A 27,266-nucleotide genomic window follows, 5' to 3' on the forward strand; every position below is an offset into this window, starting at 1 on the left:
GCACTTTGCTAGATTTTCTTTCATTACCAGGGGGGCCGATGCTATAATAGCCACGGTGTATCGAAATAAGTTATGTAGAAATCTGCACGGCGTAGGGGTACTATAGGAACAAATTTTCAACCACAAAGCTTTTCGTTGAATGAAATCAGTTATTAGTACCTTTAGCCTTCATACTGTATACTAAACATATTTTCGCAGGAAAATTGACACTTGAAATGATCGACGGGGATCGAACAAGAGGGACAACGTTTCGACAAGAGGACTTGTCTTCGTCAGCCCTGACGAAGACAAGTCTCCTTGTCGAAGTAGTCATTCGTACTAAACGCTGTGGCAGATGCCATCTTTCCCTTTCAAGCGATTCAACAATCAATTATCCAAATTGAATTCGGGGCAAAGTGGTGCCCCGCCGCGCCAAGTTGCCGTGCAACATGCCGCATTGGCGTGGCGCCAGCAACAATAACAATGAAGTTCGCGTGGCACCGAAAATAAGTACTCGCGTACCATGTTGCAGGCCCATGTTTGATTCCTCGCCGGAGACAATTTATTTTTATACAATTATTCTTGCGAAGTCGTCATATCGATGCCAGATAGACAGACTACAATGGGGTAGAGCAGCCAAAAGAAGAGTTTTCGCATTAAAGAAATACTGCGAGTTCATCTCAGTGGTAGTAGTGACTGCAGCAAGGAACAACAATGGATAGCGAGAGCACATAATTTCTCGTCCAGGATCGTCTCCGCCGAGTAGAAACCGCCATTCGATGGGAAATTAATGGTAAATTCTGGTGGTCGATCCGGTCTTGCAAGTCGGATAGCAAGACTATCCAGATCCGATTCAGGCAAAGCACGCGCCACCTGAACGGCGGTTCAGTTTCCGGAGCTATAGGACAGGGAAGGAAGCGATGGCCGATGGGAACTTTGGGTGATGCCAGCGTGATGCCAGACTGCAAGCCGCCGCATCACACAACGTTATAGCATCACGATGAGCGAGAGCGCATTCTAGAGAAAAAACTGGTACGCTATACGAAAACGATCGCTACAGCGATCGCTGCTTGAAAGGCAGCCACACGCCAGCACCGCGTTTTCAGCACTAAGGCGCTTTCACAGCTTGCCTCTCGATTTAAAAGAACTGAAGGTGTCGCTGACAAATGCGAGCGTCACCGCGTCGCCGTCATCGTTGTGAGGCTCGCAAAGCGCGACAGCATTATTATGAAACCGCCAAACGGCCGAGACGACACCATACGAGACCGGTAGAAGCGCGCTGACGGGAGCTGCATAGCGCTCATGCGACCGGAAACAGGCCGAATCTCGCAGTTTCCATGGCGTCGTCGGTGAATTTTTGGGCGCTCCAAATAGGGTTTTAGCGATTCGAAAGAACGAACTAAATGCAATCGGAGTGCCCTTTTTCGACTACCCGAACAATATGGCTACCCGTTGGGCGCTCCGAAACAAGCACCTGAAGATTGAATTAGTCTAACGGTCGACGCTCGCGCTTTAACCTTCATATAGCGTATACGTCTGCAAATATCTTCCGTTTCTGACACCTTAACTGTTTCGCTGAGGGCGGATGCCCTGATGCCATTACATTTTCTAACGATTCACTCCACAAATTCTTTGCACCTTTCGTCGTTGGATCGAACATGGCTATATAGATGGCCACAGCGTCGCCGCTATCACTGAGTTCGGCAACTCGGCAAGACGCGCGATAAGAAAAAAAAAAGAAAAAAAAGAAGATGGGGGGGGGGGGGTATGAAATGGCACATTACACAATTCGGGCCCCGAAGCACCGCGAGGCAGTGTGAGAGCCATCGGCACTCGGCGTCACCTTGTGGTTTTCTATCAGATCAAATACTGCTTAGTGGTCTGACGAGAAACGACATATACTCGGCATGTTGTAGTCGGTGGCAGGCTAACGAGGCGTTATCAATGTTAGCGCCGCCTCATCCTTGTGGCGGGATATACGCTGGAATTGTTCGCTGCAGCCCTTCATGTTTCTCGGCGTATTGATACGATGCTTCAGGGCGGAGAAGTGGCAGCCTCCAAGTCGAACATACTCCAGGCGGAGCAACCGAAGCAGGAGCTTCCACGCGGCAATGAACTGTCCTGGAATCCGACGCCCGTTCCGGTCGAAATATCGCCCGCGTCACAGCCCGAGCAGTTGGTTGGCGTGTGCGAAGCCGCCAGCAACAACGATCGTAACTGCCTCCAACCTGCGCTGCTGGCGAGCATCGCGGCGCTCATGCTGATCCTTATTGGGGCCGCCTATTACGTCCGGGTGGTGTCCTCGGCCCCGTGCTCGTCGCCGGCCTGCCAGCGACACCGCGCGCTACTGGACGCCAACCTGAACGCGTCGGTGCCGCCCTGCCGGGACTTCTACGCATATGTCTGCGGTCGCTGGGAGGCGGCGCATGACCTGTCTGTCAGGGACACCATCTACAAAGAGTAAGTACGGCCTCCACCTCCCGCCCTGTATTCGTATGGGTGAGGGAAGGGAGAAATAAATATTTCACCTTGTCCTTTGGCATGTACCGTCGATGTCGTATTGCCCACCATATTAATTTGAACGCCTCCAATTGTCGTGGAGAACCATACTGTGGACTATCTCCGCTGTCCCGCTCGTTATGTATTATGTATTTGCGCAAACAAAGCCTTCTGTATACAGAAGGCTCGTAAATGATTACTGCCAGATGTGCGAAACGAAGGTACTACAAGGTAAACGTTGCCGAGATAGGTAAGGTCTACATTCCAATTTTCTCTCGCGAAGAAGCTTCGGTCATCTTTGACGAAATGGATCGTCGAAATTCCGAGCTTAATGGACTAGTAATTGTTGTATTTTAACGTCTCAAAGGTGAACGGAGGACTACTAAGTCCTTCACACTAGTGGACTCATGTACTTGCGACCGGTGGCCGGCGCCTTTTGCAATACCGATGATGCGCTAGGTGATCGCTGTGGGGCGGAATGCATGTCACAATGCATCACAGTCACTCTTGCTTTCATGTGGTACAATAACGCCACAGCTTGATGTCCCCAGTGCCCATCTGTGGCGCAAGAAGTGCTGGGCAGCGACGCGCTAGCTCCGAGTATCGCGTTTGAATCGCTGAGCATTGTACGCGAAATTGTTGGCAGCGCAACACGGGGCTTATGCTTAAAGGCGTTATCGTGACACTAGGGAACATTACTCGGATTTATGTATATGTATATGATTTATGTATATACATATTCGGATGGTATCATAGAGACGAGCACAAAGATAACAGGGACGAGGAAGTACACAGAGCAGGCGGTTCATAGGAGATCACATGTCTTGTGTACGTACTCCTTCCTGTTATTTTGGGCTTACTTCTAACATCCTAAATTAAGCACAGCGTATACAACAACGGCTGTGAAATAAAGTGGCTAAAAAGAGAATAAACACACGCAGCAAAATTCTCAGCGAATGTACGCGCATATTTTTTTTTCTTTTTTGGTCGCAATAATTGATTGCTATAGGACGGCTGCTTCCGTGCGTAATATGTTGTCTGCCCGGTACCTGTTCTTACGTATTTTTTTCACGAAAACTTATAGCACATGAACTGCTTTCTGGATACGGGACAAGAACACAGGTTAACTAGATCAGTATGTACTTATACTCACTAATAGAAAATTCTAGAAATGTCGACATGCACTGTGTGCGAGCGCGCAGAGATAGAAAATGCACAGGCAGTATATGTTTACACTTGTTGCGATGCACACTCTGGCCCAGATTCATGACCAACGTGGCCACTATGGCGAATAGGACGACAACTCCCCAACAAGGGCAGACCGCGGTGCAGAAAGCTGCCAGGCTGTATCAGTCTTGCGCGCACGTCCACACGCAAGACTACAACCACGTGACCGAGGCACGGTCGCTGATGGAAAACTGCGGCGTGCGCTGGCCTGAGCTGACCAACACCTCGCGCCTTCTCCGCATCTTCTTCTCCATGGCTACGACCTGGAGCTGGGCAAGCGTCCTGCAGTTCATCGTGCGGAGTAACGGGAGCGTCATAATGAGGCCGTCACCTTTCTTTTGGTCGGTACTATCGGGAAGGCAGCGCTTGCTCGAGAAGAGTGCCGGCGAAGATCACTACCGGATATACTTCGACAGCATGGTTGCCGCATTCGGCAGCGCCGGGACAAGAGCGTATTCTTACAGACAACTCAGAGTGCTAGAAGACAAGGTGGTTCCTGCCCTGAAGGCAGCGCTCGCGACACCGAACTGGACCATACTGGAGGACAGCAGCCTGAACGCGATGGTGAACAAGACACAGAACCCATTCCAGAGTTCTGAATGGGAGAGCAGCATGCGGTCTAGCTTCAACTTCTCCGAAGGCTCGGTCTTATTAGTGAGCGTTGAGAACGTCGATTTCTTCAATAGCTTCTTCGCGCTAGTCAAGAGCGAGAGCGAAAGCGTCATGGCTTACTACGTCGGCTGGGTGGTCGCGCAGGCTCTCTCACTGCTGACCAGTTCGGAAATCGTCACGAAGTACTTTGTGAGCGACGATGCCTTAGCGACCAGGGAGCACGCGCTGTTCTGCGCAGACATCGCCCACGTGTACATGGGCTTGGCTTTCTACGCGGGCCACCTGAGCCGCGAAGTCACAAAGCGCGTGCTGGATGACGTCCAGACCATAGAAAGAACCGTGCAGACGGCGCTTCGCAGACACCTCGGCTCGTCGCCTTGGTTCACCGCCATTCCCCCGTCTATGTTGAAAGAAGCGGCGCTGGTCAGCTCTCTGCGACTACTGGAGACTCCAAACGCCACGACGTTGGACGATTTGTATCGTCTCTTTCCAGACATGGGCGACAACGTGTTCGAGAACGTCCGTCTCGCGGCCGTGGCTCGCCGGCTGACCGTAGCAGACACATCTATGACCGAATTCGCGAGCAGTGGAAGTGCACGCTTCTGCTCCTACCCCGCCCACGGTCAGTTTGAACTCCTGCCCGCAGTCTTAGAGAAGCCTTTCTACGAGCTCGGAGACGTGACGGCCGTCAAGTATGCGACGTTGGGCGGCGAAGTGGCCGACGCCTTCTCTTCGGCCGCGTTCGCAGGAACGGCCGACAGGAAGCTCCAGCTGGCGTTCACGCTCAAGTCGGCCTGCTTTTTCGGGAGCCAGGTGCTGTTGCGTCACCTCGAGCCGGAGCATATCGAGCTCGTGCGAAGGGTGACTTCGCTCCGCCTGATCTTGGGCGCCCTGGCGGAAGCTACCGAGGGACGCCTGCAGACCGCCAGGCTTGCCGGCTACGAGGGCTGGACGGACGTCGAGCTGCTTCTGGTCTTCTGGTGCTTCATTCAGTGTGGTGGCCTCAATGGCCGCCGAAAGTGCAACGGGCCGCTCACCATCGTAGACGAGTTTGCGCGCGCCTTTGGCTGCAAACCAGGTGACCCTATGTACAGTGGACGTAATTGCTCCATTGCGTGGTAAGCGCACAGCGGGAGGAATAATGACGACGGCGAGATTGGCACGAGCTGTGCTGGACATAATATCTGGAATTAGCGAATTATCAAGAATCGAAATTTTGAAAATGGCATCAAAGACGCGCGTCGCAGAGGAGTAAATGACCTGGAAAGATTGCCTGCGACCGCCGGTCCGGCAATTTTCTGCGACGCGCTCTTCTTTTCTTGTGGTGGTTTTGTTTTTGAAATTTGATTATGTAACTCAACACGTGAGTCCGCCAATGTGATGTACTTTGTTTCGACAGGCGGCGGCTCCAATAACCTGCCGTTCGCGACGAGGGAGCTCAGGGAAATTGCAAGATAAACACTGAATCGCAGCTGATAGAGGTACTTGCCTATGGACGCAAAGTATATATAAGCGAATGAACTTACCATTGATGAACTTTTGTTGTCTCGATTATTCGCACTTTAGATTCTTGTCTGCCAATTAGAAAGCAATATGGTATTTAACTGCTATTTCCTCTTTCTTCTGAGTAATTATGTTCGAATCAATAGTATGTCATTTCGTCTGGCTCTGTCGTTACGTTCTTTGATCATTGCGCTTCAGTATTTGACATTCGTTTTCATGACGCAAGAATACGATTGACCTGTTCGCTTCAATAAATCACTATGCGCGCTAGCCAATCCGATTTTGGCAAGAGTATCAGCACGCACACGTGATGGTTATTATTACTTACTACGTATTTTTACCGCTATAGCTGTTACGGTCTAACAACGTTGGTTGTTTTGATGTCCGCCGGTAGAGTCGCTTAAATTCCAAAATCATTTGCGAGAAATGCACAAAGAAAAAAAATGTAATTGTGCCGTGGGAATAGTAACTTACGACCAACAGATGGACAGTCCAAGATTCTGCCTCTTAAGTACTCTGGTGGTGGTGCAACAGTGGAGTACACTGAGTTGACGCCAGCAGCTTCTATAATCGCTAATTCCCGCTTAACATCTGCATACTGGATACACAGCTGACGTCCCCGCCTTGGCGTTACGTCGCCTTCCCAGTTGCAGAGGTGGTCACAAATTGAAATTTCCTTTATTTAATGACATTGGTGATGATAATGATTATGGGCCTTCAAAATATGGCACTTAGCCACAGGGGCATGGACCAAGAATCATGGGGAGAGGGAGGGTATTTGTAATTGTAGTATTGATTGTTGCTGTGCCTTCAAAACGTGGTACGTACCTACAGTGGTGGATGGTCCAAGAATCTAGTAGGTTTACGCTTTGTTAACAGTTCATTGTAAAGCAGCTAATAAAAAGATATGACTGCGAATAATTCTTGTGTAATTGAAAAGTGAGACCGGACAAGTGGACGGTGAAATTTAAGAGAAAAAATAATATTGAAAAATTATGAGGTTTTACATGCCAAAACCACTTTCTGATTATGAGGCACGCCGTAGTGGGGGACTCCGGAAATTTGGACCACCTGGGTTCTTTGACGTGCACCTTAATCTAAGTACACGGGTGCTTTCGCATTTCGCCCCCATCGAAATGCGGGCGCCGTAGCCGGGATTCGACCCCTTTGACCTAGTGCTTAGTATACTAGTTTGATTGTTGCATCTCCTTTTTGTTGTATTTCTTTTACTTTGCGTTTATTGTTTTCAAATAAGAATTTTCTTTAGCCACGTCACGCCGCCCGATTCTTGGCCTATGCTCCTTAGTGGGTGCGAGCCATGGCAGAGGTACGTTCGTCATCATCAGGTGACGTGAGCCACTGCGTCCAACCAACCGATGTCGTAATCAGTGTGGTGAAAAAATTTATAAACCAGCACCCGAGCCGAAGTGATCGGCAAACTCACGTCTACGTATTGTTCTTTACCTTACCTCCGTAGTCACAGGATTTTACCTCCTGTATAAAACAAATATGTTGGTTTAGCACGCAGGTGTCAAGACCTAAAGAAAATGCCGCAAGAAGCATTGAAGATTAGTGTCAAAGTAGGCAAATAGCCTTATGCGGTCCGCAGAAATCAAATAGATCCACCAGCAGCATTTCCGAAATAGTGCTGACGTCGATAACGGTAATTGATGATAGTGGCCCAAATCGCGCTTTGGTAGACGGCATGACAACGTAACGCCGCCACCGACGACGATGGTGTGACGACGGCGGCAACGCGACCAACACGGCATGACAACAGAATGACGACAACGGAGTGACAGCGTGGCAACGACTACGTGACAAAGGTTGTGCACCCGCGTTTTACTTCTGCGCTCGTTTACTCCACGGAGGCCGGATACTCCTCCGACCATTCGCTGTGAAATCGTGCAGATCCCACGCACTGTGGGAGTCGGTCTAAGCGAAAATGTGGGGGACCGGCAAGACGAAACGTCGCATCTCGACCAGAGATGCACAGCAGACTTTGGCGACGCACGCGCCTTGCAACCATCAAACAAGGTTGCAGAGCAGCGTGACTCAGCGTCCACCAACGACCACGACATCTAACCCTTCAGACGCCGACAGCATGCGCATCTGACTGCGCTAGCGGGTGCTTGACGACGAACGCGCTTCTCAACTCGGCTGCACCATAGTACGCATTCTTAGCAGCGAAATTCCGGCCGCCGACCACGAGAACGGGCCAGAAAGCCAAATCTATTTGCTTTAGTACGTAACAATAAGGTGAAAAGAATTACCTGCATGCCATCTACCAACACTTCGTTTCTGAAGGGATGCTCAAAAATATTTGTCCATCTGAGTCGAGGCTCGCTTTTGTTTCTAACAAGTAGGCATGGCTATTGGTGCTTAGAGGACGATATATTCTGTTCATGTTATATCAGCTTGTCCACATCGGCAGGTGCTTTTGAATTATTCAAATACGTTTTCTTTTGCTGCGTTTACTCTCGCGTAGCAGTTTATTCCATAAAACGCTGACATTGCGGCGTACGGGCAGTCATATTCCCGGAAGAGCAAGGAGGGCAATACGTGGGTGCTCTCCTCCAACAATCATGTTTATTTCCGCTCGTCAAACGACTAGACGCTTCGAAGTGAGAATGAGTGTTCGTCTTGATTTCTTCCTATGGCAAAAGTAGTGGATAACAAACCAGTAGATATACAAATGAACCAGAACTACGCTTCTGGTTCGGCGCTATGATTTAGTGTTTCCATAAAACCATGAAGTTCATGTGCTCTATTGAATGCAGTCAGTTGCGACCTAACGAACACAATAACAAAATATCCGCACACATTGGCACACTGCGTGTCTTTACATCTGCTCTCTTTCGTTTTCTTTATTTATACAGAAGGCTGCCCAGTTAAGACAAAACAGCCATGCATGCTAAGCAAATATAATCACTTGACCCCAAGTGGAAACGTTAGAAAAGCTTGAAATCTCAGTCACAGTCCTTCCCGCGAAGAAGAGCTGTCCCCGGTAATCAAATTGCCGTTGCAGTAGCTTTATGTTACGTTTTGTTCGCCTATACAGCACGCACGGGTATATCCTTTTAGTCATCTTCAACAGCACGCAATCTTAAGAAGGCGTTTGTAAGCACTGAACTTGCGACAAGTACAACTTGAGAATAAACGCATTCATTCAAATTTTTAGTGCTGGTCGTCCCTCTATAGTTTGCGGTTGTTTTCTGCGAGGGGATGGAGGACAGCAGCTTGTTATTCTAGACTGATTAAAGGGCGGGGGGCCGCTGAAAGAAATGTTTTCCAACCCAATATAGCGCCTTGAACATTCAGAGATGCGGAGCGGGTTCCCCAATCTTATATCTCTTCAGGAGAAGCGCGTCACATCCTTGATGAAGGCGACCGGATGGCGGGCACTCGACATGATGGTCCTCTCCGGTGGCAGGTGCGGGTTGGTGCTCGGCGTGTGCACGGCGCAAACCCGCACGAACACGGCAGTTGCCACGCCCGCCAACACGACCGCCACCAGCGTCAGGTACCAGTAGCGCTGCGTGACAGAGAACGTCCAGGGATGTTTGTGTTTTAGACTTACATGCGTGCCTATAACGAAGAATGTTACCACGGCAACAGCAGATGCCCTTATGTAAATATAGTCAGGATGAGCCGGAATTGGCTATAAGTAGTAGTCAGCCGATTCCGTCAAATAAACCATAGTTAGCGAGATCAAACGTGGTAGCTATAAATATATGACTCAGGAATCAATGAGCGATGTTAGGGAATCAAGTTGCTCAGGAGTCAAAGAAAACGTTGAAGTCGAGGAGAGCTTGTGAAACATCTGCGAGTCTGCAGCACGTACAGAATGAACTATGGAAGCAAACGCTTCGCTGGCAGAACTTAAAACACATGAGAAAGAGGTAGTAGGGGGGTGGGGGGAAGGGCGTTACGCGGAATTTCGCGAACAGTTCTTTTATCGCAGGGACGAACCGCAGCCATATATGTTACCACAAGTGCGCTGCCCATGCCCTCGCCGCCGAAGACGAGTCGCTTGAGCCTGGAAAGCAAACCCTGGGCGTCGATGAGGTGGCACTTTTGGAAAACGTCGCAGTATCCCTGCAGGTCGTAGCACGGAGCGCCCGGCTGCATGCGCCTGCCGCAGAAGTCCCGCATGCGCTCGAAGCTGCACGCCTCCTTGCATTCGCTTCCCGGCACTGCACGTAACAAGCGCGCAGGACGAGTCCCCTTGGAGAAAGCGTTACAGTTGCGGCAATGTTAAGCAGTGTTAAGAATAACGAAATGGCAAAAATTCTGTTATTTTGGCAACTGTTTGACGACATAAATCAAAATTTTTGTGCTACCCGATACAGATGTTAAATTTCGAATCACGCGCCCTTTTTTTTTTATTAAGGTTGCTGAATATCTAAATTTGGGGGGGGGGGTGCGAAGCCGGAGCGTAAAGCTTACTGTGAAATAAAGACAGGTAATGCAATACGGGTAAATTGCATTTATCGAGGCGTTCAAAGCATACGGAAAAGAGCGATTTTGAGATCATACTGACACTTGGCATTGGTAATAAAAAGAAGGCAGTATTTCCTCGTGTCCCTTAGTTCGCATAGCGCCTCGGGGGCGAGTTCGCACCGTTTTCTCTGCAGGCGATGAGGCACATGTCCTCCATGCTCAGGTATGACCCGGTCAGGTAGGAGTCGACCAGGTTGTACAGGCGGCAAACGGACTGACTGCACTCGCCGGCGTCGCATAGCTGAGTGGCATGATTGCACAACGTGCCGTCCGGCTTCCAGTCGGACGAAGGGCACTCGCCGCTTGTGCCGCTGGCGGACAGGGGTCAAGGACAGCACGGCGGTAAAAGTGCGAAGGAGAATTGGTCAGAATGGGGTGTTTCACTTTTGTAAATGCCTGTCACTGCCAGCATGGAGCAGCGTTGGCGTACGCCTGTCGTCTGCTGCAGCTGCCAATGCCTTTCATAATTAGTTTTGTGATAACCGATTACTTAAGCACTTCAAAAACCCATTACTTGATGAAATTACACTAATACATACCCACTTGGAGAAAATGACCACCTCTCATGTATATGATGGTCTAGGCACGCACAAATATACGCACAGATGTATAACATCGTGGCGCGGTTCGTTGCGTTGATTTTTTTCGTCGATTGGATTACCGTCTCGGCATACTTGAAATGTACTACACGGGTGCTTTTCGTCGTCGTTGGCAATACGACAGCCTTGTACCCAGAGTGGTATCAATTTTATTTAATAACCTTGTTGCCACCGGTTTTAAACAACTTATATATGGTACTACGTGCATGGGACTTCAAGGATGAGCAGAAGATTATTTTCTTATCGTTTCTGGTGTAATTTGAAATGTGTAAAAATCGGTGTCCACGAGCTTAAAAAAAGCGTCTGCGGAGCAGTTGTCCGTATTGTAGAGTCTTTTATAACGTCCGCGAAATAATAATTTATTTAAGGCCATTGCGCCCATGCTAGTGGTGGGGAATGCCTCTGTTTCGTCCTGCCTTCGTGCGAGCTTTTGACAAAATTATCTGTAAAGGCTCGTAAACAGTCTGAAAAAAAAATTCACTGACAGCTCGCGTTTTGATACTTTTGCATCTTTTTATTTGATTTTTGTTCACCTGGTAATCTTTCGATCACGTGCACTCCTGCAGATGGTGCAATGGTTCGATTTTGATGGCTGTGCGCACAGCGGTACTTCAAACACACCCACGCACAATCGGAGAATCGGCTTCGAATACGGCGTAGTGGATCTTCAGAGAAGTACTTAGACACATTTTTCAAAGCGGTAGAAACTATGCCAAACGCTTCTCGCTTGTATAGTGATAACGCTCAGCTATAGTCTGAACGTTGAGATACACTATATATAAATTGTTACTATGGCCTTGAGAAACAACGCGTTTAGTATTGTCCACGTTATCGTAATGTCATGACACAGAGTGGGATTTGCTGTGGTCATGTAGCATTGAGACCACGTTCGATGACGCTGCTTATCATGAAAAATAAACGAGAGGTGGGCGCGCATTTCTTCTGGCTGTACGCACGTGAAGCAGCGTTCACAGGAACGAAGCAAGCCGACGTATCATGACGTCATGAATGCATCCTCCTGCTGGGTACCGAAATTTGTTCGTAGAATCGAGCATTATACTGTATTATTTATGACGCTATGACACTTGCCAGTATTTTTATATAGCTCAGAAGGTTTGGACCTGCACTTCCCGCAATAAATAACTCCGAAATGTCATGTTCGTTGTAGATGTTGCAGATGGTGGCTTTCACGTTGACTGGCGCAGTTTGACTCGTATACTATCGCATATGTGTTCGCAAAAAATAAGGAATGGCTGGAACGCAGCCAAAGGGAGGACGGGGGTGTTGCGGATACCTTTTGAGCTCTGTTGTGAAACGATCTTCCGCATAGAACATGTGCTGCCCTGAAATTTGCCATTAGTGAATTCTGGAGTTTTACGTGCCAGAACCACGATTTGATTATGAGGCATACTGAAAAATTTAGCATCATCAAGAAGGATACGTGCAGTAGGCCTCGAAGGTGCAGTCGTCTTCAGGCCTGCATGCCGTCGACGTGTTGTGAAAGCGGCAGTCGGTGCTGCAGCATGCTCCGTTACTGGGACTGCGATTGTAAAAAAAAAGAAAGAAAAGAAAAAGTGCATGCTTCGCTTGGCACCCTTTCGCTTCACGGAGGAAGCTATGCGCGCTCTACTGAATCTGTACTCTAGAGTCTTTCAATGATATCTCTAGAATATATAAAACGATGGGTGGCGAAACATTCTTTGGAGAAAGCGCCTTTGAAAGGAAATGACATTGTTCTGTCAATACCTTCTGTAGAATGATATGCGGGTAACTTCTATAGTATATACTGTAGAAGGTTGTGCGGGGCCTAGGAATGTTCATTTTAGCGCACTACTGTTTTGGCGAGGCTCATGCGGCATCAGGCACCACAGAGCAGCACGGCATTGTAAATTTACGTTTGCTTCTCGGGTTCGCACTCATTTCAGTGGCGTCAACCTGACCAGTTGGAGAGAGGTTCCCGCTGTTAGTAACAATGTCTTAGAAAACCCTAACGCAGCTGGTCACGTCGCACAAGTACACGTGTCTCAAATTCGAGTCCTTACAAACTTTTGCCGGGCCTAGATCTCTTCACTATCGAGGAGGGGTAGATATGTGCCTTATTTAAGGCAGAAAGTTGGCTAGTTGGAATTCAGACAAGACACGGTCCAGTGCGTAAAAAACAAAAAAGATGGAAAGGAGCGCAGAGAAAGAAAGACGATTGGACAGATAGAACGCTGGTCTTCATATAATTCAAAACCAGCGTTCTATATGTGCAGTAAATTTTCTTTATCGGCCCTCTTTCCCGCTTTTCCTTGCGCGCTGGATCGTGTCTTCGTTTAGATAGGTGCCGGTCTGTAGTAAAGCCAACCACTTTAGCGCTTCTTAAGAGATACAGCCGGGTAAAAGCTATGCACGTCAACGGGGGTCGTGCGCGATGCCCTCACCTGCAAGCGGCTCCGGGCCTGAGCGTGCACGGCTTGCGGTTGATCTCTCCGTGCTCGCGCGCGTAACAGCACACGTCGGCACCACAGTCCTGGCGCTCGTAGCCGCAGTCGCACTCCTCGTTCATTTCGCGGATGGAGTTACCGCAGAAGGGGCCTTGGGGCTCTGCGCATGCGCGGCAGGTAACACTCGTTGCATTGGACTTTAAGCCTATTTTCTTAGAAATTGACTCTTTTGCCAAGTTCATTTCTGTAGGCTGCCTTTAAAAACTCAGCCGCCGCCAAAAAAACTCTTGTCCACAGATAGAATTTTTACCACTGGCGCGTTAAAATAAATTCTGGGTTTTCCGTTCCAAAATCAGAATCTGATTATGAGGCGCGTCGTAGTGGGTAGAGTCGGGATTAATTTTGGCCACTTGGGATTCTTTAACGTGCGCGTAAATCTAGTTACACGAGCGCTTTTGCATGGCCTTATTGAAGTGAGGCTCCCGCGGTCGGTCTCGAACCCGCGACCTCCAGCTCAGCAGCGCAGCGCCATAGCCACTGGGCTACCAAGAGGGGTCGCTTTGCTGTACGAGCATCGCCGAAAGGTATTTCACGGTAGCTAGTGACAGCTCAGAATTTAAAGCATTATGTACCTGCCGCAATGGGAGAAATCTTTAAGAGATGGAACCAGACCGAACGCTTTGATTAGGCGAGGTCACAGCCAGCACCCGCTAAGACGTTGAATTCGGCAGCAGCTGCGGCCGCTGCAAGGCAAGATCAACGTAGGTGAAAATGCGAAGGGGCTGTGGATAGTGCGAATGTGTACGAATGAAAGCGACAACGCTTCTTCGCTGATGATCTGACGGAGTCCAGAAGGTGTGTACTGGTGAGAGGCAACAGACGGGAACGTCTCATCTTGACCATGATGCTCATCGCGCATAATGGTGCATATGAGAGCCCGTTGCTCAGGTACATCGCCCTCGCCGGCAAGATGCCCAATGTCGTAGGGACGCAGTACCCTAAGGGAGCGAAGCTCATCACGCCGCTGTCATGCAGCGGTGATGTAAATAACTAAAGTGGGATTTTGAACTACCAGGACGTTGAATGCTATGGGGCTGATTTACTTGAAAATGTGACAAATGTGTTCTGCTTCCGTTATGTTGCTACTGGCCCGTCGGGAAAACGCCAAGGCCTCTTCAGTGTAGGAAGTGTACGATCGATTTTGTGTTGGCAGCGGTCGGCAAGCTTCTTTTTAGCGACATCAGATCGGTCAGCAGTAGTGCCGAATATCTGTCAGATCTTCTGCGTAAATGCAGCACATCAGTGTTCGTGGTTGAGGAACAATGTTTCCGCTACGTGGGTGAGGTAGAAGGCGACGTTTACTAACTTTTGATGGACGTTTCACTTGTTATAGTAGCTGGCAGTGTTGTAGTTATCGTAACATTCATCAATGTCGTCACCACAGAGTCCAGCGAAGACCAGGCGATCATGCTGACGACTATTGCGTGTTTAAACTGGCGTGCTCAGAGTTGCAGGAGGTGTAGGGTTAGTAGAACCAGAGCCGCTGGAGTACAACATCTCGGTTGCAGGTGGGGGCACCCGGTGGCCTGAGCACAGCCCCAGGGAGAACGGGAAACTGATACGGCACTGGGATCGAGGAAAAACCTTCCCCACTTAGAAGGTCGAAACCAGACCGAACGCTTTAATTAGGCGATGTCGCAGTGAGAACCCGCCAAGATGATGATGATCATCTTTGAAGATGATTATATACAGTTGTAAAGGATGAGGTGTGCTAAAAGCGCTCGCAATATGTAATAACAGTTGGTCTACATCGTCTCTAAAACAATCTCGCAAGCTGCTGGAATCTCTGATTTATGTGTGCAGTTACATTACTTCTCGCATTTATATTACACTTGGATATTTCATACCTATAGGACGAAACTGTTTGCAAGAAATTGTTGACAAGAGTGGCCACTTAGGTAAGGAATAGAAAATAATGCTTGTCGCTAAACGTTTTGCTTGCGCAACGAGAAATCCTTTTGGGTACTTCTTTGTAAACTATTTGAAGCACACAGTGTACATTTCGTATTTGTTATGCCAGTATCTATATCCAAAGCGGATCAGCTGCAGTGGCATTCTCCGGCGAAGCACGAGATCGCGGACTGGATGCTACACCTCGGTGGCTGCATTCTCACGGGGGCAATATATTCAATTGCGCTCCTGTAGTTACATTTAGGTGTGCGTTAAAAGACTTTAGGTGGCCGGAATTGCCCCGGTGCCATCCACTATGGAGCCTCTCATAACCGTATTTTTTTGCTTCGGAACGCTGAACTCCATAAATCAGTCTATTTTGTCTGTGCTCCCAGAATGGCCCAAACAGGGATCAAAGGTCCCTGGTTTCTTGCAATGGGCAAGCGGAGGATGGGCTGTAATTGAAGCTCACGAAATGAAAAGGCAATCGCTCGTGAAAGCATTGCGTGAGGCGTCTGGTAGTTAAGCTCACCCTGCAGGCAGTTGGGCCGGGACCCGAGCTGCGAGAACATCTGCATCAGGACAGCCGATATGTTGCGCACGCTACATACGGAGAAGCGCAGGTTGTTGGGTTTGTTGCCGCGCGTGGCGCTGGCGAACATGATGAAGTTACCGCCTGTGCCGTCGGGGACACAGTCTGGAGGCATGTCGTGCTGCCCGGATGGGACCCACAAAAGTAAGGATGTGTGAATATTTGAAGTTCAGGATGAAAGCTCGCTTGAATAATTACATTGAAGATCTCAACTTCTACCGATGGTTATACTATAACTTGAACATAATATCGCATCTTTATATAGCTCGTAAATAAATTTCAACACGCGTTCGCTAGAACGGTGCAAAGAAAAACTGCTCCGAATCGACGAGTGAAATTCACTCATAGTAAGCCTCGATCCAGCGAACGTGTCTATCGAACGTCCATATTGGTCCTTAAATACACGGACCGCTTTTTCGGGTGTCATACAAGTGCTAGCGTTACGTGTACAGACGTCGTTTCAGGGTATGTCCTCCGTGAAGCGATGAAAGCTAACGAAACGGCAGAAATTGCTTATTAAGCGCTGTTTCGCTAATTTCCACAACCGTGCATACTACCGAACAAACTAACCCGACGCAAAACCTTCTGTTGTTTGGTGGCGTTGAGTTACTCCCTTTGCAACGGCGTAAACAAAACGATTGAGGACACACCGGTGCTCCGAAGTTATGACCGAGCTCGTGGGCAAAGGTTATTTCGGAGACCTTCTGCGGCACACGCATGTTCTTGTTGAGAAAGGTGACCACGCCCGTGTTCAGGCTCAGTCTGCCGATGTAGCCCGTGGTGCCAGTGCCGACTACTATGCCGCCTCCGGATTGGAACTGCTCACATATGCCGCCCGAGAAACCTGCGTGCGTATACATGTAATAATGTTGCGGTTGTACTGATGCAAGCCCAGTTAGCCCAGTAGGTTTGACCGGAAATCGTTCCTCCCGAGCTTCTTTGACGTTGACAAAAGAAGGGTTCAGTAAATGCTCATCTAGATGGTGTCTCAGGAGTAGTAAAGCAACAGGCGTACGGCTCCTGTTCTGTGCAGTGCCTCCTTTGGGAAACACAGTGTGATGGAAGGCTTGTATGAGGAACACTTGTCATCTGCCCGGATGAGTAGTTATTTCCTCGTCAAACTGTAAGCACATCCATGCGAAGTATTTCATATATCACACACCTCATAATGTAAAGTACTAAGCCGGCAAACAGAGTTTCATTTTAACGCAGCAGACGGCCCCAATGATCGAGTTGCAGAGCGCCAAAACAACCATATCGACGTGTAGCTTGGCTGATGTCAGCTGTGTGGTGCGATGACCCTGTCTGGTGACCGGGTCCACATGATCGCTGCATGATCTGGAGCATTGCGCGATTTGTGAGCTAAAAGCGCTCGTGAGATTTGGCCGAAGTTTACGCAAGATCATATTGCAATTCGTTACAGTAGTGTCCGTGTCACATGGTCAATCTGAATTGCAGGTACATGTCGCCAGCTTTGAATATGTTGAGTAGTTTCAAACACACTCAATGTCACCGGCTGCACGCAAGAGCACTTATTGACAGTGTGAACCGCGTACTTACTATTTATTCACTCAGGGCACAGCTGCGGGTTTATATAATTTGGAACATTTCATTATAAATTCAACTATAATGTTTTTAAACGACTATCAACGGGCCAGTAAAACAGGTGCAGATCAGCTAGCCAGAATTGCCCGAAGAGGGCTGGTGACAACGTGCACGACATAAACAATGGCCGAAGTTTGTCAGTTGGGAAGGGAGTTCCATGAAATTTCTAATCAAAATATAGCTATAAAAGAAGGGTTGCATTTGGTTACGGAACAACACCGACATTTTGACGCCGCCCTTTCACATAATTGATTATTGCCTGTTCCTACATGGAAAAGAAAACCGTCTATATAGGTACACGTGCTCAGAGCACACCCTGCTGTAGTGTGCTACTATGCGGTACACACCATCGGGTTCAGCCATGTAGGCGAGGCCCAGCGTTCCTCCGGGAAAGTCCCTGTGGGTCCACAGGAACGAAGCGCAGAAACCGTCGTGGTTTATCTTTGACAACTCGTGCAGCGCATGGGGAGCGTCTAGGCTGTCCTGGCAAAAGGGGTTTGTCTGGATCGCCGGTCCCTCGCACACGCTGGAGTCGTTGATCTGTATGACACCGACAGAGTGGTCCAAACAGGTTGCCCGACCATTTCCAAAACACTGAAGATGCTCAAAGAAAGCTGCCTAATGTGGCTTCACCTGTCAAGAAGATGAAGAGGGCACAAGAAAAATATATTTTCTTTCATTTTGTATGAGTTATTCGCTATATATTTCTTATTAAATAAACGTTCAACAGTCAACAAGGCCACAGAAAAATTAATGAGATGTATGAAACTCCGCTCGTAATACGGTGACGCAGTCTGTACTAGTAGTAATAGAAGAAAAGTATGCATGACGTCGGCCAGGGCTGCTCGCAGGAGCCATGATACATGGATGCAGTGAACACACTCGCGAACTTGCTCAACGCTTCGTAGATCTAATTTAGACGACGATGCGCTTCACGCAGAATAGGCACGTGTCCGCCGAGTGGGATATATAGGTGTAACGCACGTCGTGCCGCCACCGCTAGCAAACTGTTGCCATTTGTCAAAATGTGCGCCGACTCGAAGAAAAAGAAAAAAGATACATTTTGCTTCGCGATGCATGTGTCTGTATGAGTGCGGTAGATCTACCGTACACTGAATGATTGACGTAGTTCAAGTTGCGCCTCGTGTGAGTATAGCGTTTCTTTGAGTTAATTGTGCCATAGACCGTATGAATCAGTTAGGCGAAAGCCTGCGAATAAATTATATGCAAGTCCATGCCAAACAAATAGTAGTTGTTGGGATATGTCACTTCAGCAGCACTGATGAATATCAGGGACACCTTAACATAAGAGTTCTGATTAACCGACGACCTGTGTTTTTTTTTTTTTACATCCACCTAAGGGTAAGCATGGAGCCGACTCATGGGAATGCGGCCGGCGCTTCTAGGATTTGATCATAAAAGTTTTCAAAGTTCGGCTGTAGAGCTCAGTAGCCACTGAAGAACTTGCCGAATGATTTTAATATCCTGGATGAAATCGTCGGCATTTGCGCGCAGATTGAAAAGAAGCTGTCCTCGATTAGCCGTTATACTTCACAAGAAATATCCTCACGTCACTCGCGTTTGGTGCGTAGAGCTCTCAACGTTTAAGTGCCCTTTCGAGTCAAGTTGTACATTCCTGATTTCTGCCACACATTTCCACCGGAATATGCGCGTGGCGCATTCTTACGCAACATCGACGTCTTGTCTAATGGATATTAGAAAGAAGAAGACTCATTATACGGAACGCGGCACGGATGTCAAAGCCAAATGTGGGAGCCAACTGGCCACATGGCCAGCGCTTGTTTCTACCACGAGACGCTGCACCACGAACTCGATGCCGGTGATACCGTTGAAGTTTGTGCCTCCCAAGATCTCCGAGACGGTCTTCACGTGCTTTGACACCATGCTGGTCAACTCCTGACGGGCCCTGAGAATCCTGTCATGCTCGTTTCCCTGCTAGGATGCCACTGCCTCGAACAGCGTGTGGTCCACGGGCGATCTCGAGGTTATACACGCGCTGAACGTACGTCTTTCGAAGCGTACCCTCCGGATCCCGGACGCCACCGCGGTTGGACGGCGTCTTCGAGAGGTTTCGACCGTGAATGCCGGAACCATAGGCCGCAAGCTTCCTTCGAATCGCGCTTGTCATCGGCGTTGTTTCGAGGTCGAGGTCCATCACCGAACGCTTTAGACGGCGTTGCTGTAAGGCCCACGAAAGTAAGCTACGCTATTGCGAGGAAGACTGTACCCCTGAACGAATGTACAATTGACGTACCGTACTGTAATCGCGTCAGCTTTGTTATAAAGCTTAGCATGTGTACTTTTAATGCTAACAGGCTCTTTTCTGTCTTAAATAATGGCAATAGCCTGCCGATTTAGGGTGCTTCCGCTATTTTCTCTCAAATCTAAAGCTAAGTCTGAGCAAAACTTTTTAGGTAATTGCGACGCCAGGTCTACTGTTGTAACTTTTACAACATGAAGTGAACATGTAGTATTTCTGAGCATTTTACTAAAGTTATGTTACTTGCCGACCTCGTAACAAGTAATTATACTATACAAACGCGAGCGGCTGTTAGCATTATTCGAGCTAAAGTATCAGCGGTAATCATCAAGTGTAAACTTGTTACCGAACACCATAGTGTTTTGAACAAACTAAGCCTGACGTTGTAGTCCTTCAATCACTCAGAGAACAATGGGAGGTATAGAGTTTGTTAGAATTGGCATTTGTTGAGTCACGCGCGGTGGTGTGAATTCAGTTCTTTGGCTTTGCGCCTCTTCTGCTGGCATCATTTCCGTTTTTCATGTATTTCAAAAGTTTAGTGTTGCTACCATGAAATTTTGGAACATTTTACATGTAGTGCGATTTTGTAGCTCTTTGAGCGAGCTGTCAAATACAAATGTGGTGGCTCTTCCATCGTTAGTGAGCATTTCTCAGTGAGTAAAGCAACTTTTAACGAACAAAGACTTCCAACCCTGTAATTTCGCGGTGGTTTACAGCGTGTGGAATCCTTATAGAGACGAATTTCGCCCTAGAAGCCTCATATAGAGAGATTTAATATTGTATGGTGAGATTCTTGTTGCCAAAAAGGGGTATTTACGCAGTCGTATAGTTAATGATCGTGTGCTCAATCGTCAGCCGAACGAGCCGATACTTGCAAAATCCACATTTACAAAGTCTGCTGGAGTACCGATGAGGCAATCAGCTTCTACTATACTTAACCGACATTTCTTTGCAGTGTGCACTTGAAAAACATCATAGTTTAAAATGCTGAGTTTGTATGTGATTGGCACGACATGCGACGAGCGTTAGCCAGAATAAGCTTTAATTATTGAAGTTCTGACTGCTGCTTTCTGATTGCATCATCTGAAAAGGGCGCACCGAACAACGTACAAACTCATCTGACTGCCGGAATGCCATCCTCCTCCGTTCACCCCGTTCCTCTAATGTCCATTTCTACGGGCCTAGTTCTCGCAAGCGAATTGCAGGTATATTTTCTCACATATCATGCTTCAAACGTTTTCTCTTCTAACATAGTGAAGTTTTGGGGCATATCGATAGCTGGCTGTCGCAGAGGAGTGTACTAAAAGTGTCCAAGGAATCGGCATTTAGAATATGTAGCTGAAGGGTTTATTGCTTTTGCCCTGTTTAATTTCAGTGGTGGTTGGTCTCAAGGCACCTGAGATTGGTGCCGCCGGTATTGGCGCCGTATTCGGTCCATGACATCCTTGGTGGCACCATGAAGGCCGCAACGTCCACCGGCGAAGCTGACGTCTCGCGCCGAGTAGATGAGCGAGTGGAAGGGGGCCGAGTCCTGGGTAAAATGGCCGGCGCGTTCCACGTAGAACACCTCGCCCTCGCGGGGTAGCGAGATGCAGCCGCTGAACACGCCGCTTATGATCGATCCCACCACGCGGCTGTCAGGCGCCCCTGGATAATAGCGTAGGTTATGCGACCTTTAAGTTAGCAAGAAACGAAAAGGATAACCAAGAGGTTCGATTTTTGTTAGTCGCCACATGAAACCAACAAAAGATGAAGCCAAGAAAAGCATAGAGGGAATTAACTGTGGATTACACTGACATGCAGAACTTATACGGCAAAGAGCATTAGAAGTGTTGGAAAAGACTATACCTACTTGCTGCCGGATGGAGCCGAAGCCACATACTCCGCATCACGCGTGCGATGCTCTATCAATTGTTAACCACAGTGGCGGCTGTCATCCTGTCTACGTTATGGTGCAGTTGTGCAGGTATGTGTGCTAGATCTGGCCCCGCGAGCGTTAGCCAGAACTGCTATTGACCATGGCGGTGCATGTTGAATATAGTTTTAATAGCAGGCGTCACGTAGTACGCGAACTTAAGAACAAGCAACTGGTCTACAAATCTACATATGTTACCTGGAAGTATAATGGCTGCCAGAGTCGAGACCGTCGCTATGCACTGAACGAGTAGTTAGTAGTATATCGTGTGGTATATTTTAAGTGTACAGATTAAAATGAAATTCTCCACTGGGAAGTACAGATGGTTCGTGCACACAGTGCTTTGACGGCAAATTCGATTTCGCAGGTGCCTCATCCGAACGGATCATCACAGAAAAAAGAAAAGCTGAGTGGCATGTTGGGGGACGTGTGTGTTCTCTGCGCTTTGGTAACCAGCGGCAGCCCATTTCGAACGCACGACCTCACGCAGTCGATTGGGCAATGCTGCATAACTTATTCTGAACGTCAAGAAAGAAATCTGAAGTCTAAAAAATGTCAGCCCTATTTTGTCTTGTAAACTAAAATGCTTATTGAGACGGACATTACTAGGCACAATAGTACCAACTTTAAGCAAGATTATTTACTTTGGTCATATCATAAGAAGCCAACAAACACTGACACCGATGACAACATAGGGGAAATTACTTGTGCTTAATAAGTGAAATAAAGAAACGATAAATTAATGGAAACTAAAGTGGATGAAAGAACCCACAACCTTCGCATTTGGCGGAGGTTGTGGGTTCGGTTCCCACCTGCGGCAAGTTGTTTTTTCATTCACTTTAGTTTCCAATAATTTATCGTTTCTTTATTTCATTTATAAAGCACAAGTAATTTCCCCTGTGTTGTCATTGGTGTCAGTGTTTGTTGGCTTCTTATGATATGACTGATAAAAAAAAAAACTCAGGCCCCTCAGTTAACCCCCTTTCTTCTCGTTTATTACATAACGAGGGTCTCGAATGCGGCAACATTGATCCTTTCAGGTAGCATATGTGGGTTGATTGACCACTTGCCTTCACCCAAAAAAGATCACGTTCTCGTGACGCCTTCGGCAAAAAAGGACGTTCCACGTCCGCCGCGAAGGTATGTGTGTGGTGGCGCTGGCTAACACTCCCAGGTTTCTACTAGGGCACATAAATATCCAAGAAAGTGGATGGGAAAACGGCGCCGCGGTAGCTCAATTGGTAGAGCATCGCACGCGAAATGCGAAGGTTGTGGGTATGGTTCCCACCTGCGGCAAGTTGCTTCTTCATTCACTTTAGTTTCCATTAATTTATCGTTTTCTTATTTCATTTATTAACCACAAGTAATTTCCCCTGTGTTGTCATTGGTGCCAGTGTTTGTTGGCTTCTTATGATATGACTAATAATAATAAAAAAAGAACTCGGGCCCCTTGGTTAACCCCCTTTCTTCTCGTTTATTATTTACTTTGGGGCATACAGCACATTTCCGCGATTGAAACCTTTCGGTCCTCAAACCTTTTCCCTAAATAAAATTTTGCGTTTTTTGAAACAATCTCCACTCGACAGTCTACTTTGATTCAATGAAGTAGGGTACCTCGATGTCAGCACCGCTTTCCGCCTTTCGGGCTGGTGACACTCTTTGACCAGGCCCGCGCCAAATCTCCGCCATATTGTGTCCGGTTTGTTGAAGAGGACGTACATGCGCGGGCACTGGTCAGCGCGGTGTGGTCCTGTTGCCTGGTCTTTATTTCAGCGATGCGGCCACACCTGTTCTCTAAGTCGACTTTTCGGGCTCGGGACGTGAGATGAAAAGGGCTTCACAATTTTATCGCTAAAAAATACACTGCCGTGCCCGTTTGCTGCGTACCTTTGTGCACCAGCTCAACTGAAAAATCACACCCTCGTCTTATATTTCCCCGTGACCCAGAACGCAGCAAGAAGTCGACAAGAACCTTGTTCATCGAAGATGTTTGAAGTTGTTTCTTCTGTGTGAAACGGTGTTCATTAAATTTTCTTACGCCCTAGGCGTTTGCCGTCTAAATCGCTTAATCGAGGTCATGGGGAGCCTGCTCAAACTCAATGTGTCATTTCCAAAAAATGCCATGCACTGAGCCTCCAAACGTCAGGAAAATGTTCTTGGGGAGTTTCATCATGTTGCGGCTCAGCATTTAAACTTTCACTGATTGTACCAGCTAGATGGAACAAGGGGAGATGGAATATGGAAGTAAAACCGCCGCAAGCGTTAACCTGAACTTATCTGTTTTCATGGTTATAGTAAGCATACAAACTTGAGCGTTGTCAGTGCTGTCGAGTTTGTGTGCGTGGCCTCCTGTGATTTCAGTGAGACTGAACGTGTTCGTGAGCTGGTTCGAGCTATATTTCGGCTTTCGGATTGCTTTCCTCAGGTTTTACCCAAGTGACCGCTGTACGGTGTCACCAATTCTAAATCTTCCGGAATATTTAAAAATCTTCTGAGGCCAGTAACATGCTTCTTGTCTTTCAGCTGGATTATTCTAAGAGATGGATAATAATAGTAAGGGAAATCGTAACACGTATTCAAAAATTAACGAAGATTCACTATAGTTAACGTCATAATTAATTACTTTTCGGCACATTTCGCAATTTACGAATTGTAGCCGCCGAGATTGCAAGACGTATCCACTGGAATTGAGTCTGCAGGATGACACCAGTTTCGAGATACTTCCCAAAGAAATACATGAGCATCCCAGTTACTTTTGGGCTTCAATGTATAAAAGATAATTTTGTAAAAAAGCAAGTAGAACAACAGTGCATATTTACGACGAGTTTGATTGCGCAGATATCAAATCTGGCGTCATTCTGGAAATTCGTTCCAAGTGGATACGCCTTACAAACTCACCATACTACTCGTAAATTAAATGTGCCTTCAAGTAACTAAGAAGTAATCTGTGAATTTTTAGAATTAGTTGAATATGTGTTTTGATTTTTCATGCAAGTAATGTCCGTCCATCTGAATAAGCCACCAAATGACTATGATTATGTTAACTGCAACCGGCGATTTTTAAAAATTCCGGAAAACTTGAAAATGATGACCCTTTATATTCTGGCAGTAAACATTCTCTTTCTTTTAGTGAGATGTGTCACGATGTTTCTCTTTCTTAGATTGCTGTGCTCGTCATGGGTCGTTGCATAACGGAACGAAGGCAAATGTGTCTCAACAAAATGGTTAGGCACTATATTTATAGTGCTCTTGCCTTTCACTTATTAGAAAGAATAAATTCTGTGGATTTGCGTGCCAAAATCGCTATCTGATTATGGGTAATGAAGGACTTCGAAATAATTTTGACCACCTTTGGTACTTTAACATGCACGTAAATTTAAGTACACGAGCGTTTTTGCATGTTGCCTAGGTTGAAATTGGGCAGCCACGGCCGTAATCGAAACCGCGACCACAAGCTTGCTTTTTGATACTCGTATAGTGTGCGTCTCTTGTGTGCGTCCCATGCTTTTTATCATTCTTACCTTTCACATGCACGATTTGTATCTCGATGAATACACTACCCTCAGATATTGGTAACGCTGCCGCGTTTACTCACCTTATTTTGTCCTATATCTTTTGACGCCTTGACGCAGCTAAAGCTTTACGATAGCAAGTCGCGTTAGTCTTTTTGAAGGACAACCCCTGAAACATTTAGTGTACACCATATGCGTCAACTATGTGTTTGAAGCAAAATTGTTAGCGTAAGTGAAAGCACGGCAAAAACGACTAGTTTTCTGCTGTGCACGAATTTTCTAGTACTGCTTTACTGTAAGTGTTTAAACTCCGTTTTTAAGGTGAGATGTAAATATCGCAATGCACGTAATCGTACAAAATGCGAGAATTATAAATTTTTACACTGTCAGTGAGCACAGAACCTAAGTCCCCGCTGTACGTCATAGCGCACATTTACGTGTCCCGCAATAATATGGCGGAACAATCAGACATCTCACCACCCTGTACGGAGAAGCGTGGCATCGAGGCACCTTACAATAGAGTGGGTGGCAGCGCCATCCTCTGAGTCCAGTGGTCACTGCTTTTCAGTGGCAACTCATGGCGATCCATCAGCATGGATTTTTTGAACAGGTGCTCTCAGCGCGTACTCGAATTCGCTGATGTGAAAAATCGTTCGCAAGCAGACCCTCTGTCGTAGACATCATAATGAGCGTTATCGTATAAGCAACGATGGGTCTATAAGACGTTGTACTGGTGAGCTCTGGGCCAATGTGACTGTCTTGGATTCTGTCACCTGTATCTAAACGAACGTTTACGGCCGTTTTTGAATATAATTCTAATAGGAACGCAGTCTTCATGGACAGGACGCTAACCCGAGGCCTCCTGCTGAGCAGATGTGAGGTGCCGATATTCTTACATCGCGGCGGGTGCGCACATTTAAACGTGAAGAACATGAAAACATGTCTCGTTAGACTGCAGCACGGCTGATGTGGGGAAACTAAGCTATAGAGCAGCTCGCCTGCGAGTGTGGTAGCTTAAAGGAATAAATCCTGGGGTATTACGTGCCAAAACCACCATCAGATAATGTGGCGCGCCGTAGTGGAGGGTTTCGGAATGGTTCTGACCGCATGGGGTTCTTTAACGCGCACCCAACACACAGTAGGTGGACGTTTCTCGCATTTCGCCCCCATCGAAATGCGGCCTTATAGCAGCGCAAGTGACAGCTCACCCACGACATGACCGGAATAGAGACGCTCCAGGCTGTCCAATACTAGTCCTCGATGCGCCTCGATGGTGAAGTCTTCGGAGAAAGCGGACGGGTCCCTCTCGAGGCGCAGCCTCGAGAGGGACCCGTCCTCTCTGGAACCTCTGGACCTCTCGTCCTCTCTGGACCTCTCTGGAACAAATCGGGGGAGATAGCTCGAAAGTGAACCGTCCCTTCACTGTGCGCGAAGTTCCGCAATTTTGCGCACCGATACAGCCCACTGCCGTCAACACGTGCTTACCTGTTGTAGGACCTGAATGCAAACTCGACGCTGCGCGGGGCCTGGCGTTGCGCGGCTGAGCGCTTCCAGCGCCTGCTGCCCACGCTGATGGGCTCGTACGCGAGCGGCTCGTAAAGCAGCACGAAGTCGTTGAGAGTGCGTGCTGCGCGCGCGCGGGCAGAACGAATCGAGTGACCGCAGTACGCAGGGTCCCGTGGTTTTGATTGCAAAGATATGATAATGCTGAAGTCAGTCACATTGGGCGGTGGACTTACCCGAGTAAACAATGGAAGCCATACAAGAGAGCGTCGCGAGTGCAATCCAGAAGCTTCCAAGGCCGACCATGAACGGCGCAAGAAAAAGAACTGCTCTGTGCCAATTCCTGTTCTGCTTCTTCTGTCTTCTCTTCTTCTGGTTCGTTTCCTCGCTTGCGCGCGTTCTCTAAAGCGGGCACGTGACTGCTAGCGGCTTGAACCAGCAGAGAAGTTGCTTCTAAAACTGGCGTAACTGAGAAATTAAAGCGGTTCTCCGCACTGTTGGCTTGGATGAAGACCCGGTGTCAGCCAAGGTGTGGTGGTAGCGTATGGACATGACGTCTG

The 27,266-nt window shown here is 47.8% G+C and overlaps 2 protein-coding genes across 2 annotated transcripts; one reads left to right on the forward strand and one right to left on the reverse strand.

Moving 5' to 3' along the window:
* Nucleotides 1-1,866: 1,866 nt before the first annotated feature.
* Nucleotides 1,867-6,875, forward strand: LOC142582416 (endothelin-converting enzyme 2-like). The gene is made up of 2 exons (XM_075692110.1): nucleotides 1,867-2,439; nucleotides 3,741-6,875. Exons 1-2 carry the CDS (start codon nucleotides 2,009-2,011, stop codon nucleotides 5,437-5,439), a joined length of 2,130 nt encoding a protein of 709 aa, XP_075548225.1. The 5' UTR covers nucleotides 1,867-2,008; the 3' UTR covers nucleotides 5,440-6,875.
* A 2,300-nt stretch (nucleotides 6,876-9,175) lies between these two features.
* Nucleotides 9,176-27,012, reverse strand: LOC142583490 (disintegrin and metalloproteinase domain-containing protein 10 homolog). Its single transcript, XM_075693977.1, has 11 exons — nucleotides 26,943-27,012; nucleotides 26,689-26,830; nucleotides 21,173-21,449; nucleotides 17,843-18,035; nucleotides 16,541-16,734; nucleotides 15,831-16,011; nucleotides 13,346-13,508; nucleotides 12,364-12,462; nucleotides 10,444-10,634; nucleotides 9,811-10,016; nucleotides 9,176-9,355 (listed from the first exon to the last, which is right to left on the reverse strand). The coding sequence occupies exons 1-11, from the start codon at nucleotides 27,010-27,012 to the stop codon at nucleotides 9,176-9,178; spliced, it is 1,896 nt and encodes a 631-aa protein (XP_075550092.1).
* Nucleotides 27,013-27,266: the final 254 nt, after the last annotated feature.

This window comes from Dermacentor variabilis, chromosome 5, assembly GCF_050947875.1.
Source record: "Dermacentor variabilis isolate Ectoservices chromosome 5, ASM5094787v1, whole genome shotgun sequence".
In the NCBI taxonomy this organism is placed as follows: Eukaryota; Metazoa; Arthropoda; class Arachnida; order Ixodida; family Ixodidae; genus Dermacentor; species Dermacentor variabilis.

Coding starts and splice junctions, on each gene's coding strand:
- LOC142582416 (XM_075692110.1), top strand. CDS start 2,009: ATGCTTCAGGGCGGAGAAGTGGCAGCCTCCAAGTCGAACATACTCCAG. Junction 2,440..3,740: donor AGGGACACCATCTACAAAGA/GTAAGTACGGCC, acceptor ACTCTGGCCCAG/ATTCATGACCAACGTGGCCA.
- LOC142583490 (XM_075693977.1), bottom strand. CDS start 27,012: ATGGTCGGCCTTGGAAGCTTCTGGATTGCACTCGCGACGCTCTCTTGT. Junction 16,012..16,540: donor GTCATAACTTCGGAGCACCG/GTGTGTCCTCAA, acceptor CCATCCGGGCAG/CACGACATGCCTCCAGACTG. Junction 12,463..13,345: donor AGGCCCGGAGCCGCTTGCAG/GTGAGGGCATCG, acceptor TTACAATCGCAG/TCCCAGTAACGGAGCATGCT.